Source organism: Ambystoma mexicanum, chromosome 14, assembly GCF_040938575.1.
Source record: "Ambystoma mexicanum isolate Mex_15411 chromosome 14, UKY_AmexF1_1, whole genome shotgun sequence".
Lineage (NCBI taxonomy): Eukaryota > Metazoa > Chordata > Amphibia > Caudata > Ambystomatidae > Ambystoma > Ambystoma mexicanum.
The window spans coordinates 601235649-601255481 of record NC_090940.1 but is presented as its reverse complement, the minus strand read 5'-3'; the positions used below and the strand labels follow the sequence as shown (position 1 = coordinate 601255481).

General features: G+C 44.0%; 1 protein-coding gene across 1 annotated transcript in view; it reads right to left on the bottom strand.

The window, feature by feature from the left end:
- The window catches only part of OTUB2 (OTU deubiquitinase, ubiquitin aldehyde binding 2), a 91490-nt gene that overhangs the window by 23929 nt on the left and 47728 nt on the right, over positions 1-19833 (bottom strand). The window contains exons 3-4 of the mRNA XM_069637981.1: positions 12564-12685; positions 9140-9224 (exon numbers count right to left, since the gene is read on the bottom strand). Coding sequence (XP_069494082.1) covers positions 9140-9224; positions 12564-12685 — 207 coding nt within the window. The remainder of the gene's footprint in view (positions 1-9139; positions 9225-12563; positions 12686-19833) is intronic.

The window sequence follows — 19833 nt, the reverse complement described above, 5'->3', positions numbered from 1 at the left end:
GCAGGGATGAGAAAGGTTCAAGAGTTGAATAAGAAGGAAAGCTTAAGCACAATACCCATCGTGCAGATCATAGAACTGCAAGGAGAAGAGCCACAGGATGAAAACAATTTGTGGGTACATAGCGGTTGTCCACTCTTGCCCACAGATCTGGCGTGGAGGCAGAATATCACAGGGAAACTAGTCATACCAACGAAGTTGCTGAATATAGCGCTAGAACAGTTGCATTTTCCCTCCCATGTGTCCAAAGAACACATAACAGCAGAGATAAATAAGGGGTGGTATATTCCAAAACTACATGAACGAGTGGCAGTGTTCACAGGGAATTGTGTGGTGTGCCAGCTGTTTATATCATGTCATACATTGAAAACAGTACCGTGGGCATTGCTGCGACTGAAGGGGCCCTTCAGGCACTTGCATTTCGATATGTGGACATGCAAGACAGATGTACCTCCTATAGGTTGTTTGTCCTTTTTCTCGTTGGATTTGGGCCAGACACTGTGCTAAATATGAAGGAAAGTCAGCCGCAAAGTTCCTACTGTGGGAGGTGTTTTCAAGATGTGGAGTATGCGATGAGATGAGGTCTGATAATGGACAACATTTCGCCAAACACCTTTTCAAGGAAAAAACACACATCCTGGCAATAAAACAGAGGCTATGCACAGTGTACTGGCCACAAGTGAACAGGATTGTTGAACGTTTTAATGGCTTGCTTAAAGGACCTTTGGCAGAACTAACCACATCATTGTGCAAAAACTGTCTGTATTGCCTCCCATTAGCGCTTTTTGCTCTTCGCAACTCGCCCGGTGCGGATCATTTCACTCTGCACAAAATTGTAACTGGCAGAAGGATGCATGCGCCTGTTCCTCCGGCATGTTCAATTCCAAATGCTAATACTATGGCACAGGTTCTGGAAGAAGAAATGCAAACATATTTAACTGAAATTACAAATGCCCTCATATAGGTCTCTCTCCAGATGCACGTTCAACAAGTCGGTCGACCAACGTCGAGGAGTGTACAAGTGCAGACAATGAGGGAGAATTCCTGCAGATATAACCCCTCTATCCAGGAGATAAAAAAATCATCTGTAATTTTTAAGGAAGTGGCGGGAACCGAAATGTACTGGCCCCTATGAAGTAGTGTATGCGACAACTACAGCAGTGAAAATAAAGCAAAGAAGAGCATGGATTCACGTTTCCGTCATATGCAAAGAGAACCGCATCACCCTGCGGAAGAGTGAGAAAAACTTGATGGGAAGTATTACCCAACTGTCATTGACGCCGTTTTCAGCTACAAGACTTTACAGAAAAGCCATAAGTGAAGGAGAAGGAGGGGTCGCAAGAGGAGGGGGAATGGGAGAAAATACAAACATGAAATGGAATTGTTAGGGATAGGATTGTGTTTCTTTCTCTTCGGTCTTTTCCTCATTTCTACCACATAAAGCGAGTGGAGGCCTGTCTACCAACAACAGGAAAGAGACACTTACTAAAAGAAGTATATTCAGTGCTGAGAAGTTCTACAACTCCATTGGGAAGGGAGGGGACAGGCCATCTGGGAATGTCTGGTATTATGAGATGAAACGGGTGGGGTGAGAGAGCACTAATAGCAGGTGCTATGTGTGCTCGCTAATCCCGAACATTACAGGGACACCAAAACAGTTCTTGCCGCAAGAGCCAACAGCAGAGAAGGGGGGATGCTTAATGCACCTGCCATTATGTAGGACTCGGGACGGTTTCAGGGGCATGCTGTACACATACAATGGATAGACGAAGGGAAAGAGGTATATGCAGATAATTATATACAGCTCGAAAGCATGACCAGGGAGGAAGCACTGAAGCACGTAATATTGGACTATATTACAGAAGGGGCATGAAGGGGGGAAACAGTTGGCCACTGCTCACAGAAGGGTACATTTTAAGAACTCAACAGGACATGATATCCCGTGGTGCCACACGAGACTCCTGATATGGATTGGGGGTTCGGTGCTTCACAATGGGAAATGGGAACGGGGATGGGGCAGTGCCGCGCGGAATGTCTAGTGGGATATGAAGAAGGGGTGGTGAAGATGATAAATGACGAACGCAGGGTAATATGAATGCTAAAGTACATGCTTTGACATGGATAGACGAGAGACATTGACCAGTGCATATACACAGCTTTCCTTGAGTTTCAGAGCAACAGGGATGATCATAATGGGGATTAATACTGGCTGCGGGAAGACGAATATCCCAGTGTTGCAGAAAGGGAGGGTGGCTATGATGAATTACTTGTGGGACTGTGGATCTAGAGACTATGCCCAGCTACCTCCAGATTGAGGAGGGGTTTGTGCTCTTGTGACACGTCATAACCCTGCATTGGTCGTGCCCCAGGCAAGCGTACTACCTTTCAACAATCTCCCTACACTGTAACATAAGAAAATTGGAAACGATCGAAAAAAGGTGGAAGGTGAAAAGAGGCAAGTGACAAGAAGGAAAAGGAGTAGTAATTACATCTCAGCAGAATCATCATAAAGTTTGGATGCAATCCCACAACACCTGAGACTTTTCAACAAGGCATTAGTGTTTTTAAGTCCTTACTACTCCCTGGGGTTACATGCAGCCACAAATGCCAAGTGGCTGCAGATTTGCAGCTACAAGGTGCCATAGTTGGCAAATGCATCAGAAAAAGGATTGAATGCAGTGCAAGAGGAACTCTGTGCATTACGTCTTGTGGCCCTCCATAATATGTTTATGTGTTTACGTTTATTGTGTTTATATAGCACTTTACGCCAAAGCGCTTTACGTTATAGCAACAAGGATGCAATAAAACAGTAGAAGCAATTACAAAATATGAATCAAACCAGTAAAACAGTAAGTAGAACAATTTGCCAGTGAAGATGAACAAGAGAGGAGGGGTTGGAGAAGGGTAAGGAAGTGGGAAACAGGAAGAGGAATAGGGTGAGGATGAGAGAGGAGGAGAGGGGACTTAGGAGGAACGGAGCAGGAAGAGAGAGGTAAGAAGAGGAGGTTAAAAGGGTGGAGAGGGGAAGGTGAAAGGAGGGGATAGGAGTGTCAAGGAGGGGAGTGGAGAAGAAAAGATTTCAAGGAGACACAAAAGGAGGAATAGGTGGGGATGGAACGGATAGTGAGAGGTAGGGAGTTCCAGTGAAGGGGGGCAAGGATCTGAAAGGAACAAAAACGAGAGGAGGCGTATGGGGATGGGGGGACAGAGAGAAGGAAGATTGGCAGATCAGAGAGAGCGGGAGGGAGTGTAGAATGAAATGAGAGTGTAGAGATATGGGGAGCAAGATTGTGAAGAAATTTAAAGACAAGACAGAGGAAGTGGAATTTAAGTTAAATTAAGACTATGTTCGTTCTTTATCTAATGACTGCAATGGAGGGCGGGTTCTGCTATAACATTGGGAGCAGCTGCTGTACACCAACACCTGCCAATGATGCCGCCAATGGCACACTCACCGAAGCGGTCTAAGAAATCCGTACACTACATGAAAAGATGGCCAGAGACACATGACACAACCCGGACAGTTGGTTGGACTCACTATTTGCCTAGGTGTCCGAGTGGCTAGCAGCCATGTTTAAAATAACTGTCCCTGTGCTTGTGATGCTCGTTGCCTTCTGTGTTGGAAAGTGGATCAAGAATTGTAATTCTAGCAAGGGAAAAGTATGGTATATAATGCCTGATAATAAAATTAGTGATGGGGACAGCGGATTAGAGATGCAGCCTTCCAGGGTGAATGTTGGTGAGGAGGAAGTGCATGTGGTCTTTGCAGCGCCACCACCAAATGCTGAGGATTATGATACTTTTTGGGGTAGCATGCTCTCTAGATGGGCAGGATTGCGTAATAATAGGGTCCACACTGGACGGATACGAAAATGAGGAAGGGGACATGGACAGGGTAACACGGTTATGGGTGCTCAAGAAAAAGAGCAAAGCATTATAGGGAAAAAGATTTAGATCAAAAGATCGATTGAAGGGGGAATGCAATAAAGGTGCTGATCAGCACCAGGCAGAGGTGCGCACTTACCAATTGTGAAAATAATGGGGGCGGTGGGGACACCCCCAAGGGAGGGTTAATGGATCACTGGTAGCTGTACCCAGACCCAGGGACCAAGCGTGGTGGTGAACAAGGGGAGGGGGGGGGTGCCCACAATACATATGACAAAAAGGACACGCTGGAACCTGCTGCACGAGAACAAGGAAGGTGAAAATGGCAGGCGAGCGCACGCCATGGGGGTGCTTTAGATAGGCCTTTTACAGCAGGCCAGTCAAAACTCACGCTGCAAGCACACTGCAGCTGAAGGTGCAGGGAGCCGAATTCTGGCTGCATGTCTCCAGCAGACCACCCTCGCTGGGAACAGCACTGGATGATACAATCAAGGTTGAAGAGCCAGTTCCACGGTTACGCGTGGTGGCTTGGGAAATTAACACCATACATGGAGGCACTTGCATAACACAAGCAGCGGTTTCAAATTGCCCCTTGGCCAGGGAGTATGAGAACAAGAATGTGGGATGAAGGTGTGATCCGTGAAGAGTCAATCAAGCGGTTTATTGGTGTCCCTGAAAAGCAACACGCACACTGTGTCCCCACAATGATGATTACAAGGTCTCTCAGCTGACCAATGGCAGACGAATTAAGATCCGGAGGTCAGCAAAATAATGTTATTACTAATAGCAGATACCTTGTGGGGTGGAGCGGGAGGCAATGTGGCGCCACACTGGGAGGGGGTGAACCAGGTGAGGGCTGGTCTGTTTTGCACCAATCACGTCCAACTAACATATACTTAGCCATAGGGGCATAACACATTCTAACCAGTCAGCTTAGTGAGAGTAGTGAAGATGTACATTTTGAAGTGCAACTGTTTCTAACCGTACACACAATGCATCAGCTGCATAAAAGGTAATGTTCGGTATGAGCACGTTTGTCAGCTCTCATTAACCAGTCCTGTTCCACTGTGCTGTTTGATTTGTGCTTGCCCAGCTGTAATAAACAGTGGTACTTCTTGCCTGGTGTACACTCCTCCTTGGACAACTACTGGTAACGTATTGATTACATGCCCCTGGAGGAGCCCTGTTACAACTCCCTTTGGAGAAACACAGTATTCTTCTCTCCATAATTCCTATATTCTTGATGGCATGTTGTCATTTTTCCAATCCTTCCAGTGGTAAACAGTCAAGACCATCTCTTACCAGTCACACTAAGCAGGATACCACTCACATGTACACAATGTGTACATGAAACACATTTAACATCTCCTATTTTCCAATGGTCAAATGGTCATCCTTTTCTGAAACAATAGAAACTTAGCCTAAACATCCTAGGGACTTCAGATCCCATAAAGCCTCAAGTACTGAGATGAGGAAGATGAAGAAGGAGTTAACTAGGAATGAACGAAAAATCGATCTAAACATGCAGACTAGTTGTTGTGAGGGAACTCAGCTGTGCTGGACATTTAAACCTGCTGAGCATCTGCAGGTGAGAAAAAGAGAACCTAGCTGCAGAGCGAGCTTAACAGGAGGCGGCCCAGTCAGCAGAAGCAGAAGTGAAGAAGTGAACTGTGCTGGACAAAGCAGACGCTTGGAAACCCACTTATCCGGAGAGATGGGAGACCGGGAGAGGTACAGCAGATGCTTCAGAGGGACCGCTGGGATTGCAACAGCAACGGCAAGGATGGTGTAAGCACATGCCAGTGAAAACCCTTCACTTCCGCCGACACATTAATGCAGAAAGCAGATGCTGGAACTGAACGAGAGTCAGCGAGGCCGGGAAGCCCTCCAGGAGTTGCTGCTTCGCTACAGCAGAGTGCCACGGTCAAGAGATGCCAATCGGCACCAGTGAGTCTGCCCAAAAGTGCTGGGGGCCAAAGGGTGTGTGGACAGGCATATGGACAAATTAGTTTAATTGCTCTGTATACAAAAGATTAATTTAAGAGGCAAAACTTATTCAAATTCTCATGGGAAAGAGAGCCATATGGAGAAAGCTGGAGTAAACGTTATCCGCAGAAGGTAAACATTAAGAAGGAAGTTAAAGGGCAGCATTTGTACAAGTCTCCTTACATGAGAGGTCAGTTTGAAGAAGATTGGAACAAGCATTGCCACACGCTAAAGAGGTATATGCAGTGAACAGGAAAAGAGGTATACACATTGAAAAGGAAAATGAAACCTGTTGAAAGTCCTGGGGAAAGGAGGCATCAGGCAAACAGTCGTTTTGGGAAAGAATACCTGGCAGGAGAATACACCAGGGGATCTGCAAGAACCTGAAATGGAAGAAAATATTGTGAATATTGTAGGAGTCCTGGTGAAAGGCACAATCAGGTAAACAGTCCTTTTGGGCAGATATACCTGACAGGAGAGTACACCAGGCGATCTGCAAAACCCAGATGGGGAAGAAAATATTGATAACATTGTAGGTAGTTCTGGTGAAGAAAACCATCACGCAAAAAGTCCTTTTGGGAAATGGTACCTGGCAGGAGAGCACACCAGAGGATCTACAAGACCCACAATGGGAATTCCTGGCAGGGGAGTATACCAGGAGTTACCAACATTATCGAAGGAGAAAGAATTTTCTTTTCCATCTTGAAGAAAGACTAATTGAGAAAAAGACATCTCATCTATTCTTAAAGGCTCATTGACAGAGACACTCTCGCCATACTATTCGAAAGAGAACCAGACCCTGGATGCAGAAACTATTTGTTGGATTTTTATATTTGATTTTTTGCACTTTTTACTCAGTCCAAACAGAAACATTTACCACACACCTATAGTTGTTCATTTATAGTGTAAGGGCCAGAAACCTTTTGGACACGAGGACGCCTAGTAACATTTTGATGCCGAGACGCATACTGATCTTTAGGTTTAGTTTCCTAGGTAGGGAAACTCTTTTGGAAAGGGACAGTGGCCTTCGTCCAACCCCTTTTATTTCAATAAATGTTAAAACTTTGTGTCCGCCTGTCAGAATTCACAGTACACTTGACCCCCATAGTGTAGCAGAAGAATTCTTCTAAGCAATGTGTAACCCTCTGTCTGAATAACAGAACAAACTAGAGGGATCTATACCTGGGAAGATGTGGACGCGATGCAATACTAGGCTGTTAGGACAAATGACAAGAATCTGTAATTAGCACTAAAAGGAAACATGGTTTGTGAAAAGAAAACAATTAAACAGGGTGTGATCTGACCTGAATCCAGTGGATATTGAATGAAGAACAGGTAGTAATGGTGAACACTGGTAACCACTGAAGTACCTGCAATATAGCAGATGTATTCAGAATCCAGTGTATAAATTAGCAATTAACAACGAGGGGTGTGTAACTCTGTATTAACTAATCCTTACCAGTAGCAGATATGAGGAGAGGTGAAGTGTAAATCTTCAGCAGCAAGTGTCCTTTCTTGCAAGCGGCGTGGAGAGGTAGGAGTATGCAATATCCCCAGAGCCCTACCCGACGGCACAAGGACGTAAACTGACAGGAAGCAAAAGTCTCTAGTCCAGTTCCCTATGCCAGACGGCACGCGGATGCATAATGGCTTCCCAGCGCCGCAGCGGTCTGTAATTCAGGCGCAGGATTTATAGGGAGTATTGCAAAACTCAATAAGGTTTCAGTACGTCCAGACAGATGTGGAAGAGCAATTTGGCAGGTAACCTGAAGTGAAATCGTAATCCAAAGCAGTCCGAGAGAAATCCGAGTTGGCAATGGGCTGACAGAACCAAAGATGAAAACAGAAGACCATGCGAACCGTGTAGCGTTCCGGGTCAAAAACAAGGGAGCGGTATTCCGAAATAAGCGTAGTGCAGGCAAGGGTCGAGACAGATGAATCAGGTAAGCAAAACAGTCCACGGATCAAAACACAAGGTAATCCGAGAATATGCAAAGCAAAGCAACAATCAGACGAACTTCAATCCGAAGCACCGATTGTGACTGAGGAGGAGCCTAAATACTATCAGTCACATGACAGACGTGAGGTGTCGAATGAACTCAACGTGTCTTACGATACAGACGCCACAATTTCCATGGCAACCTCCCATATGTATCTTACCGGTTTGAACCTCTGCCTTTCCATGAATACCTGTAAGTGGTGCGTTGCTGTGAATGAATGGAAGCGGGTCGTACGGATCTTGAAATATGAGAAAAGCGTGTCAATGTTGTAGGACGGGTGTTAGGGTGATTGACAGAAGTAGCTGAGTCACGGTTAGTTCTTGCTTTCTTACGAGGACACCAGGAATCCTGACACCGCCTCTCATTTCTGACCCCTCACATTATGTCAAGAGCATGTAAAGTAGAACAGATCAATTAAGAAAGAACACACATTTCTGATTAACTGAAGGCAAAGATACATTGCTTAAGCAGGGATGTACAAGTTTCAATATAGGTTTACGATGGTGAAAATGGGTTATCAAAACAACTTCTCGAATTCTGATGATCCACCAATGCAAAACAATTTATCTAATGTTCCCATTGATCGTGGACTTGGACACAAGGTATTTTATGGGTATCTGAAAAAGAGCATGAAATGAAAACGCAAAACAAATAGACAAGACAAGCCATCACATATCAATAACCATGCCCTGATATGTAGGCAACAAATCAGGTTCACATATGGCAGGGGTGTGGGGGGAGAAATTGCCAAGCATCCTATCATGGATTGCTTACATATGCCACCATGTGCAGAGTCCCACCTTCTCTTGAAAGGATAAAAGCGAGGTAACAATCTTGACTGGGGAATTAAGTGGCCATGGATGTGAATCCTTCTGAAAGGATTCAAGTTAGGAGGAGTTGTTGTCCTATGCAGATGTCCTTTCCCACTCCTGATCCATTTGGTTTGGAGCACCTTCCCCGGACCGTCTGGGAAAACAGGCAAGGCACACTCACATAGTCAGTTACAAAGTAGAGTGAGGACATTATTCCAAAACTTGACAGGAGGCACCATTTACTTACCAAATGACTGAAAAACATAGGCTGCCTGACCCACGTTCCGTCACCACCTCACAGGAGGGCAAGTGAGTGAGGTTCTCCAAACTACCAATAGGTCCCACAGAAAGAATAACCATCAATTTCATGTGGTTGCTCAATATTTTCTTTCACACAATTACAGTACAGATATAGATCGTTTTTTGTTTTATCATTTAAACTCGCTTGCAATAACTTACGTGTTTAAAGAGGTTTCCAAATTCATGATCCTCCAATCCAGCCGCAGTAAGCTCATTTTTACTTTTCAAAACAATGTCTTTGAATCTAAAACAAATATGCATACATTCTCAATTTATAAAGCAGATTCTCTCATGAACTCATTTATGAAGACCATGATTATCCCTAGAAAGACAATTACTAATTGCATTCTCCTAAAACATGTATTTCTTCATTAAATAACTTGGCCTTGGTGGGAAGTTGGTTGTCCAGGTGTCTCAATGCCATTCTTATGCAACATACGCTACTTTTTTCGGCTGTGCATTTCTTTATATCCTTTGCCACTGCATAACAAATGCACATTGTGACAATCAGAAAGGTCATTACGGAGATAATCCTTTACATAAATAATTCACTTTGATAAGCTGTACAAAAACCAGTAGTTGGAGCCATTTTCTTTTTCACGCCGTTTATATTCCGGTGAAAGAGATGGCTCGTCTTCCACCATGACCCTACTAAATCATAAATAAATGTGAAAGTTATTTAAGAATTCCGATTTATTTCAAAAACTCACGTTATCTTTTAAAAGTGGTCATCGTTTTTTAAAACAACTGTAAATACCTTTCAGAAATGATAAAACCGTCATCTACACATTGTAAAAAAAGGTATAACACTATTGCGATTTTTGTAAAACGTGTACGTTTGTTTGAAAATCAACTAGCAGTTTAAAAAAGTTATGCTGCTAAATAAGGAATTATGAAAGTTGTGTAGGTGTTAAATAATTGGGCTTCTTTGTGAAAAAAGTTACAACACTTTAGAATCTTTAGACAAATCCGACTTGTGAAGGCTGTCGAATTATGTAATAAATGTTCTACTGTTTTCACTCTCCTGGCATCTTCCTAATGCCACGCCCCAGGACCAAGCGACATCTCACCAACAATACCTAGTGATGCTGAACATTGTCTGGGGTTGTTTGTGGTCTCCTGCAGAAAGGATGTGACGTAGGAGTTCGGACTGGACTTCCTTTAGGGGTGCAACCAAGCGCATCGTCTTTCCCAGTCTCTAATGGATGGCTCAGGAACATCTGGGGGTGGGGGCTTGGGGGGGGGCTGCCCAGAACAATGCCAGATTATGATATTCATTCAGAACCTTCCTGCCATTCTGTTTTGCTAAAATCATCCCATGGATATGCACTGTCAAAGCATCCTGTGCACGGGGAATACTTTGAAGCTCAACAGTAGGAGTCAAATAACCCTATTTAAACGGATGCACCAAGTCTAATGAAGAAAGATCATTTTCAGTAACATTTGAGCAATGATACGGCACTGTTCCAAATGGAAAATGTACACATATCACCTAAGAATCATTCAATCATTTTGCATGCAACCTTGCATGTGGTTTATGCCAAGAGCAGTGTATTAACAGGACACACATTTGCAGCAGAAAAGAGTATTCCTAGAAAGAAGACTATCCATGCCCTGAAACACATTTTCAAATCTATGTCATGCAGGGTTTGGTAACAAAACAGAGGGTAGTGCCATTATGAGGGTCAACCAAAGTGTACTCTGAAAAGCTGCAATAGGGGCAGAGGGTCACATGTACAAATGCCAATCAGGTCCTGTATCTGGAAAAACCCCACTTAAGACAGGCCACAATCAATATAAGCTTGCGACAGAGTCGCGCCTGCAAAAAGCCATACAGATCCCCATATTTGTTATTAACCAGAGAGGATCCAACTACAAGATTTTGTATTTTTATGTGTTTGTATTAAATATGAACAATTTATTTCGATTAGAAAACACTTCTAGAGTAATAAAATGTAGACTGGGCAGAGCAGCAAGCAAGTACTCTACGAAGGATTGGAGCAATGGATAGTTGTGGCACATGACCGGATGTGATGGGGTTAAAATGGAACCTAGCCCGGGGCAATTTACGGAGCATGCCATGTACTCAGATAGTATGGGAGGGCGATTTACAAGCATATGATAGTAAGTGCAGTAATGGTAGCCAGGGTGTGCGAGGGCCAGACTGAAAAGGGCGCTAGATCGAAGAGTGCAAGGAGGAGAGTAAGAGGGAGAGGGAAGCAGTCAGGTGATGGGGTTCATCCCATGAATGGATGTCAATACAATTTGTAGGGCATGGAAAGCCAGCTGGCATGAAGGAGGTGTGAGAGGAGCGAGGAGTTTGTAGAAGGTGCGGGTGGGGAAGTTGCAAAAGGCAAAGAAGGCAGTCTAGCTGGAGGCTCAACCAGTATTTAAGGAGACTCCTCATGTTGGAGATTTAGTCAAATGGGGGGTGAGAAGAGGCCACATCTCACAGATGTTAAAGAGATTGATCTTTGCAGCAGTGCAATTAGAGATGATAAAGTTCTCGAGATTTAAATTGGAATCAAAGGCAAATTCTACAAGAAAATAAAGCTCACAGGTAGGCAAAAGCATGCACAGTAAGTTATCAAATGAAGGTTAGACATGGCACACCAATATATACAATATTTTATTTTTCCAGCTGTACGGCTTCCCTAAAAATTGGGTTTGATGGCAAATCCTACAGAGTTTGAAAACTCTGTTCTCCAAAACAGAAACCTCTGTTTGCGACTGGACAGTTGCTACATTTATAGGTAGTATTCCTGAGTTCTAAAGTGCATAAGCAAGATAGTAGTTTGATATTAGAATGATACATTGAAGAAGGAAGAGACTGGTCTTGAGATAGGGGTTTGCAATGTGCACTTGCCATTAGCAATTGACTCTTGGCGAGTAAGAAATGCTGTGCTTTGTGTATGTGTAGAATTGAGGTTAAACATATTCTATGGCTGGCTAGAAGCTTTCAACTTGACTTTTCTTTACCCACGTTGACATTCTTGGGAGAAGGTCAGGTGATCAGGAACTTTCCTAATGGCTTTGAGGAGACTGTACCAGAGGTGGGAAGCCAAAATGAAGATGGCACAGCCTCCACGTTTGACAAACGTGTAAGGCTTAAATTTGCAAGCAAGCATAGGAGACCCAAGTTGGCGGAAAGCTTTTCAGGCAAAGCAGAGTTACTCAAATTGATTTCTTCAGTGTCAAGAAGCAGAGTGATCCAAACACAGGCCAGATACAAATGGATTGTCCTCACACCTCTTGATTAGGCTCGTCTTACAGGGGAAATCATAACCAATTACCTCCAGGCAAAGAGTCTGTGTGCCCAAACTAACTTAATCTGTCTCACAGGATATGGCAGTGGTCTTCAAATGGTGGTGTGGCTGTATGTCAGAGTAAGTGCAGAAGGTAATGCCAGAGCACTGGAGTGTTCACACCCGTAAGAGAGAAGAACATGCGCTCTTATCACGTGTGAAAAGCATATCAGTGGCCAATGAGTCACAGCAAGAACTACATACATTCCCTTTTGCAAGTTGTTTTACAACTAAGGCCGGTTCAGACTGGATGAAAAAAAGCGAATAAAACAACTTACCGATTTATCTCTGCGCGATCATTGCCAATGAGTGTCTCCAAATAAGAAAATCCCAGTGCTCTGTAAAAACAATTGCCATCTCCTTTTGTTTTTCTAATAGAAGCATATCTTTGGCTGAGGTCCTTAAGAAGAAAAAGGACTGTGCGTTTGTTAATTTTGGCAAACAAGTTTCACGAGAGTAGTACATTTTATTTCTTTACTATAATGTGCTTTATTTAGAACAAAGAACCATTGCACATCTCCATTCAAATATTATTATTAATAACTTAACCATTTACCTCCATCTTTAAATATATCACTAAAATACATAAATAATAAATAATAAATGTATTTACTTCTTCCAACAGCATTCCTTTTACACTCCAGGAATGAAGGGTGTGTGGAATGAATGGCTGACCTGTGTCCTTAGCGGATGTAGTGTTCGATAGTCGGGTAACCCAGCACAACTGTTGTTGTCACATATATTAGGTGAGCACATCCTAATGCTACATTCATTCATCTGTCCTCACATCTTCTACTCTCATGCACAAGGCACCGCGTTCAAACTTCACTGCTTTACTTCTCTCCATAATCTCTCAAATATTCACCCACAGAACACCCTTGAGGTATTACATTTTACCAGAAATCCTCAACTTTATAGATGCAAATTCCCCATCAATTTGCCTCCTCACTTGCAATTATTCAAAAACTCTCAGAACTCAAATAAACCAAACAGTATTTCCCCTTCATTACACCTAGAAAACTTCTTCTACTTTCACTTCGTCAGACATTTACTTACCATTACTTCGTCTGCATCTTCACATTGTCAAGGTGACAATGGATATGGTAAGATTAGGGTCAAGGTGGGGTTAGGGGGAGGAATATGGGTTACAAAAGGAAGGAACAGTGGTTCTCCCCTGTAATGACAAAGTGAATGTTAGAAGAAGAAAAAGGTATGAAGAGGTAAATGTGACAAAACTAATGTATGGTCAAGTGAATGCAGAAGAAGAAACGACATACATACCTTATAATCATGATCACTTGCCTTCAAACAACATTCCCTATCATGCAGCTTCATTCGCTCATCCACGTGTTCTCCCCTCTCCAACCCATGTCTACTATTGCTTACTTCCATCTCCCACTCCTCCCCAATCCCCACCCCAACTTCAAGAAAACATGTTCAACTTTGAGCTCACTTCTTTTTTGGTGGATGTTTCATGCACTAGTAGTAAGGATAGAGACACGAGGCACAGCGGGAGCTTGCGTATTACATTTATTAAGCAGGAGCACCTCCACGGTACTGTGCTGTACTTGGAAACGTTTTCTCTGGCTGGTCATGCTGAGATTGCATTGCAGAAGCCAGGATGTGACGGAGACTAGGTCCTGTATCATGGAATTGAGATAAAAATGTACTCAGAACTTCAAAGTTATTTTGATAGGCGTGGTAGGTCAGAGGAAAGAGACAGACACATCTCTAATAATATAAAAGGCGAGATGTAGGTTTGTCCGATGCAGTCATGCGCAGTAGACTGCCTGAAAGCACAGAATGCTTGGCTAGAGGGACCTGTTGCTCAGTAATTTGCATAGCTTTGCCTGTTGTCACCACAAGGGTAAGCTGTTGCCTTACAATATATAGTGGTCCTACTGTGTTAAAGACAACCTGCACTCTGGTCTGTGTACACAGGCTGTTAAACTAGTTTTTGTCATATTCAACGAGTGGTTTATTAAAATAATAAGAAAAATTGCTTAACTATCCCTATTTTATGGGGTTCCATATTGTAAGGTAGGCATGGTATCAATAGTGAATATAAACACAAGTGATCACAGTTCAAGGGTGTTTATTGAATTTCAAAGGGGTTGGTTGAACACCTATCTAATCCGAAATCTAAAGATGGGAGCAAGCTACAACCATCAAATAATAATAACAAAGTTCTAGTGGAGTCTGTCAAAATAAAAAGGGCCTATACTAATAAACCTATTGCCAATACTTACTTCTAAAAACAAATGTTGTGGGACAACAATGTAAGCAAAAAGCAAAGTGTTCAAGAAATGAAATGTCAGTATAGTTCAGCAGTTGGCTTCCCTTCCCCACGTTTTCAGCACGGGACAAGGCGGCACGCTTGAGCTTCACACACACACACACTGGCTTCTCGGCTACGAGAAAACAGTTCAAATCATTGCCAAAGTCTCTCTCCCAATGACAGTCTCTTATTGCAGAGGGCCTGAATAACAAACAAACACCAAAGTTCCTTTCTAATCAGGATTTTCACATTCACAGGTTTATAATTGGTCTCCCTCGTTCGGGCTCAGACCCCTTTAGCACAATGTTGACAATTGGTCTCCCTCATTCGGGCTCAGACCACGGATCCCTCTCATTCTGGCTCAGACCTCTTTAGCACAATGTCCACAATTGGACTCCCTCGTTCTTGCTCGGACTGCGGTCTTCCTCAGTCGGGCTCAGACCCATTGCGTTTGTAAAAGGTTATCACAATTCACTTCCTTTAGGCTTGCCTCACTCGGGTTTGGCCCTAAACGCAGTGCAAAAAGTCTTGCGTACATTTGTTTTCTGCCGGACCACTCCGTTACTTTATTTTGCAGTTACTTTCACTTCACAGCAATTGGTCTCCCTCGGTCAGGCTTGGAACCCTTTAATCTTGCTTTCATTTTGTTATCAACATTCAAAGACTTTCGACTATGGGTTTTCCTTAAACCATTGTAGGACCACTTTGATTGACTTCATTAAAAAAAAAGAACTTCACGTCCTTAATTTCCTGCTTTCTTTCTCAAATTCAATGTGCAGGTTCCCGCTCCAGCCACACACAGGCTCACCGGGATTTCCTCTCTCGTGCCATGAGACTCACCTGGTTAGTGCGGTGCTGGCGAGCAACTCCTTTGGAGCTTACTGGTCGAGGTCAGGGTCTTCCCACCTGCCCCTCAGGCTCCTAGGCTTCCCTTCACATGCCCAGGGGAAACAAGTACTCCCTGTGGATAGAGTCAGCAGGATATGATCTGCCCTGTCTGGCTCTTGGAAGGCACAGCTCCTCAGCCCTGCTGCATCCCTTCAACGACACAGGATTAGCGTTTTGGCCCTCAGCTCCCTTCCAGACTCACTCTCCTCTGCTCTTCAGCTCCTCTGGTCCACACTGCATCCCCAGCTCGCTCAAAGAGTGCCTCAGTGCTGCACTTTTTATACGGACAGGGAGTGTTAATTGGAGTCAGGCATGTGTGGTTGAACAGGGAGGCCTGACTCTCCCTATCTTCGTTAATGGGACAAGATGGAGACTGCCCAGAGGAATCCATGGTATATTGGTTCCTATGGGCACTCTTCATAGCTGTTCCTCTTCTTCTCCGTCCCAGTGGTTTTGAAAGAAGGCAATGGGGAGGAAGTATGGGAGTTTTAGTTTTCCCTAATGATGGAGGGAAACTTTTTAAAGAATTTGTCAGAGTGAAGGGGGCAGAAGTGTGGTTGAAGGTGAATGGGTTTTAGAGGATAATATCCCATAGTGACTTTGGGGATGTCGAATAGGGATACATTTCTTCTCTTACGCCTCCTTTTAATGTTAGTACCTGTTGGAACTGGGGAGGGGGCTACAGGCAGGATTCATAATAACCTATAAAAGGTGGAGGAAGTGTTGGGTAGTGGTTTGTCAGAAAGTGGGGGGGAATACTGCGTCTCTTCCAAGGGCATTCCTTCAACTGTCCCCAAGGACCGCCTGCTCGGGTGATCCTCCCTGGTCGACCCCCAGAGTCTAGTTCCAAAGGGGATGGCTGTGCCATGGCCACCTAAACAAAGAATCCCCGGGGTCCACGAGTGAGAAAGTCCTCAGGTTTCTCATATTACCTAACAAAACTAACTAGTGTGCTCATTGCCAGTAGTGAAGTCGAAAAAGTAAATATTCTGTCCTCCATCTCAAAACTAATCTATTCTGGCCCTATCAAAACCAACAAAAGTCCAGGAGAATGATTCCCTTCTCCTAGATAGGCTGTTTGGCACTAAAAGGGGGCGTTTTTCAAATAGTTCTTGGCTATTTCCTGCAAACAAACAGTGGCTTGCTCTGATGGACTTCTCTGAAGCATGGATGTTATTGATGGTTCACAAGAAATTATTTCAGGGAGTGTTCCTTGCAAGAATGATAGTCCTAACCCCCAAGAGGAAAGTCTCTTCCTCTGAGGTCCTGCTTACCACCACCCCTATGGGGAATGTTGCATAGAGGGCTCACCTCCCTAGCCGCAGCATGGAAAGGCTCCCCTCTGGGCAGAAGTGACAAAACCCTGCGATTCGTCACATACTCTTTCCTTTATGAGTCTGGCTTCCCCTTCTTCACAAATTGGAAATCGTTTAAGAAAATTAACATTTCTTTGCTCTTTTCCTTTTCTGTGCTCAACAATGAAACAGAATGGTGGAGGTCAAGGAACCAGCACATTATCCGAGGGTTAGTATTTTTCCTACGGCTTAACTAAGCCAGAGGAAAAATGGTGGGTCACTAACCTACATTTTCGCCCTGTAAGGTAATATTGTGATATGTGATGGCTGTAAGGAACTCATGGTGACCACACTAAAAACGGACATAAGTGATCACAGTTCAAGGGTGTTTATGAACAATGTAGGGTGGAAATACACCTCAACTAAACCTAAATCTAAGATAGGCGCAAGCGTCGACCATCAAATGAAAAATAAGGCAGTCCTAGTGGCGTTGTGTCAAAATAAAAGGGCATATGCTAAGAAAGACCTATTGCCAAATCCTTACAACTAATTAGAAAAAGAATGTAGGATAGGATATCATAGGATTTAAGAACACATCTTTCTTTATAAGGATGTGATTGCCTTGACGTCTCCCTTCCCCATGTTTTTAGCACGGAACATGGTGGGACTTTGGAGCAGAGCACACGCTTGAGCCTTTCCAGCACGAGCTATCAGTTCCACATCAGCTATCAGGATCTTCAATGATTACATTTCTTTATAATGAAGTCTCTTGCCTTCGAGGCCTGATTCTCTCAACATACAAACACTTTTGGTGATGGCTACACCCCTGGATCCCCCTCTTCTGGGAGCTGATGCCTCAGAAGACGTATGCAACAAATTAACAAATACAGTCCCTTTCTCAGCGAACTTTGTTGGCAACTTTCCACCCATGGATCTCCCTCAGCCGGGCTCAGACCCTAGTAAACGATGGGGAACACTTCCCTTCCCCTTGTTTCACAATTTTTCTCGCTTTAACAAATCTCAATGTCTTTTTAAACAGGTTTTGCCCCTGGTTGTCGGCTTCCCTCTGCCGGGTGCGCTCTCGCCGACTTTTAGAACACACTGTTCATGTACTTATTTTCAACATGCAGGATTCACTTCCCTTGGCTTTCACAGTTCTCTGTCGGTCAAAGACGTTCAATGGTACAGGGGAATTTACGAGACCCCTGTATGACCACTTTGACTGTTCTTCGCCTCTTCCCAAGGCCTTCTGGTTACGGTAGTCTTTTTACCTTTGGGTAATCGCCCATAGTTTCCTGCGTTAACAGCCACATGGTGCTGGACTCCTCTGTATTCGGTTTTCTACCTCTTTCTCAGTGGTATCCTTTTGCTTTCAAATTTCAATTTATCCCTCGCCTAATTTTCATTCAACACAGTTCGGTGTCTTATCGACACTGCCCTCAACTAACCAGCTGTGATGAACTGCTTGGCTTTCTGATGTCTTGGAGTCAAGGTTTGTAACACCGAGACCAGCGTCTCTCCCCGGCTTGGTAATCAGCAGAGGTGGGTCTTGCATACCGGGCACATCTATTGCAATACACGTTGGCTATTGTTCGCAGACTTATCGTTCCTTTTTCTTGAGGTCCTACGGGCCTTGGTCGGAAAGGGCAAGGTCGACTCTCTCCTCGTTTCCCTCTCGGTCTGTGACGTCTTTCTCCTCTACTTGAATTGCTGTGCTGAGTTAGCTCTTACGTCATGGCGTCTGCCTTGCTTGTCCTGTGCTCTTGTGCTCCACCTTTTATCCCTATGGGGAATAAAAAGGTAAAGGGCGGTCAGGTGTGTGTGATTCTGGTCGATTGCCTGACCCTGGTATTGGGACACGTCAGATAAGCGGTTCTGGTGTTAATCTGTTGTCTTTCGTGTTGTGCGAAAGTGTTTGTGTGGAAAAGGGGAAGGGCAGTGTTTTGAAATATCCTACGTGGTAGGATGGGGAAAAGGTGTTGAAAGAAGGGGGATAATGTGTCTCGGCCGTCGGTGTCCCACTCCCCAAGGTCCCCCCTATTCAGGTGATCTTCCCTCAATGGTCATCCCCAGGAACTGGATCCAATAGTGATGGCCGTGTCCTGACCACCTGGATGACAGATCTCCAGAGACTAGCTAGGGAGACACGGTCAGGTTTCTCACATGGCCCACTTAAAGGAATGGTTCGCCCAAAAATGTTATTTCAAAAATAGATAGGCAATATTAAAAAAAAAAAAGAAAAAAAAAAATCAATGGCAATTTTTTTTTGCAAGTCCCTATGTAACATTTTGAGCAAATCAAGCTCAAAGAAAGCACATGGGGGCATACATTTTGTGAAATGGCTGCCCACCGCTGTACTCGCTTTGGCGGCACTAATGAAGGAAAAGCCAGCCAGCTGTAGTAAACAAAAGCTACCACTGGGTGGCTTTTCCTTCATTGGTGCTGTACGTGGATGACGGGGACCGGAGACTACAGGCAGAAAAGCTGCAGCTGCATCTTGGTAAGTGCTATTTTTTAAATAAAAATAAACACTAGTTGCATTTTTTTTAGTTTTCCGGGCTGGAGGAGCCCGGAAAACTTAAAAATAAAACTGCAGCTTTACAAACTTTTGAAGCGACCGCAAACATAAATACAACGTTATTGTGTTTGAAAACGCTGCAGTTTTTCTTTCCAAGTTTCTCAAGCACCTCCGGCTCGGAGGAGCCTCAGAAACTCGGAAAGAAAACCGCAGCGTTTTCAAACACAGGCAGAAACACACGCGGTTGGGTTTACATGCCGCAGTGTTTCTGGCTACAGCTGATTCCCCATTTGGGGCTCTCGGGCTCCCCAAGGGGGAAAATGTTGTGGCGATATTATTTACGGCTACCATATATGTGGCGATAGGGGCAAAAAAAATATATATTTTTTTCAATAAAAATAAAATTTGGGGGCTGCGGGGGTGTCCCCCGCACGTTCCATGCAATAATGTCGCCACAAAAAAACGAATTTTTCAGCGATATTTTTGTGGTAACATTATTACATGGAACCGTTTTCTCCAGGTCGGGAGCATTTACAGGGACTTGCCAATAGCCTTTTGTGAGATCAATC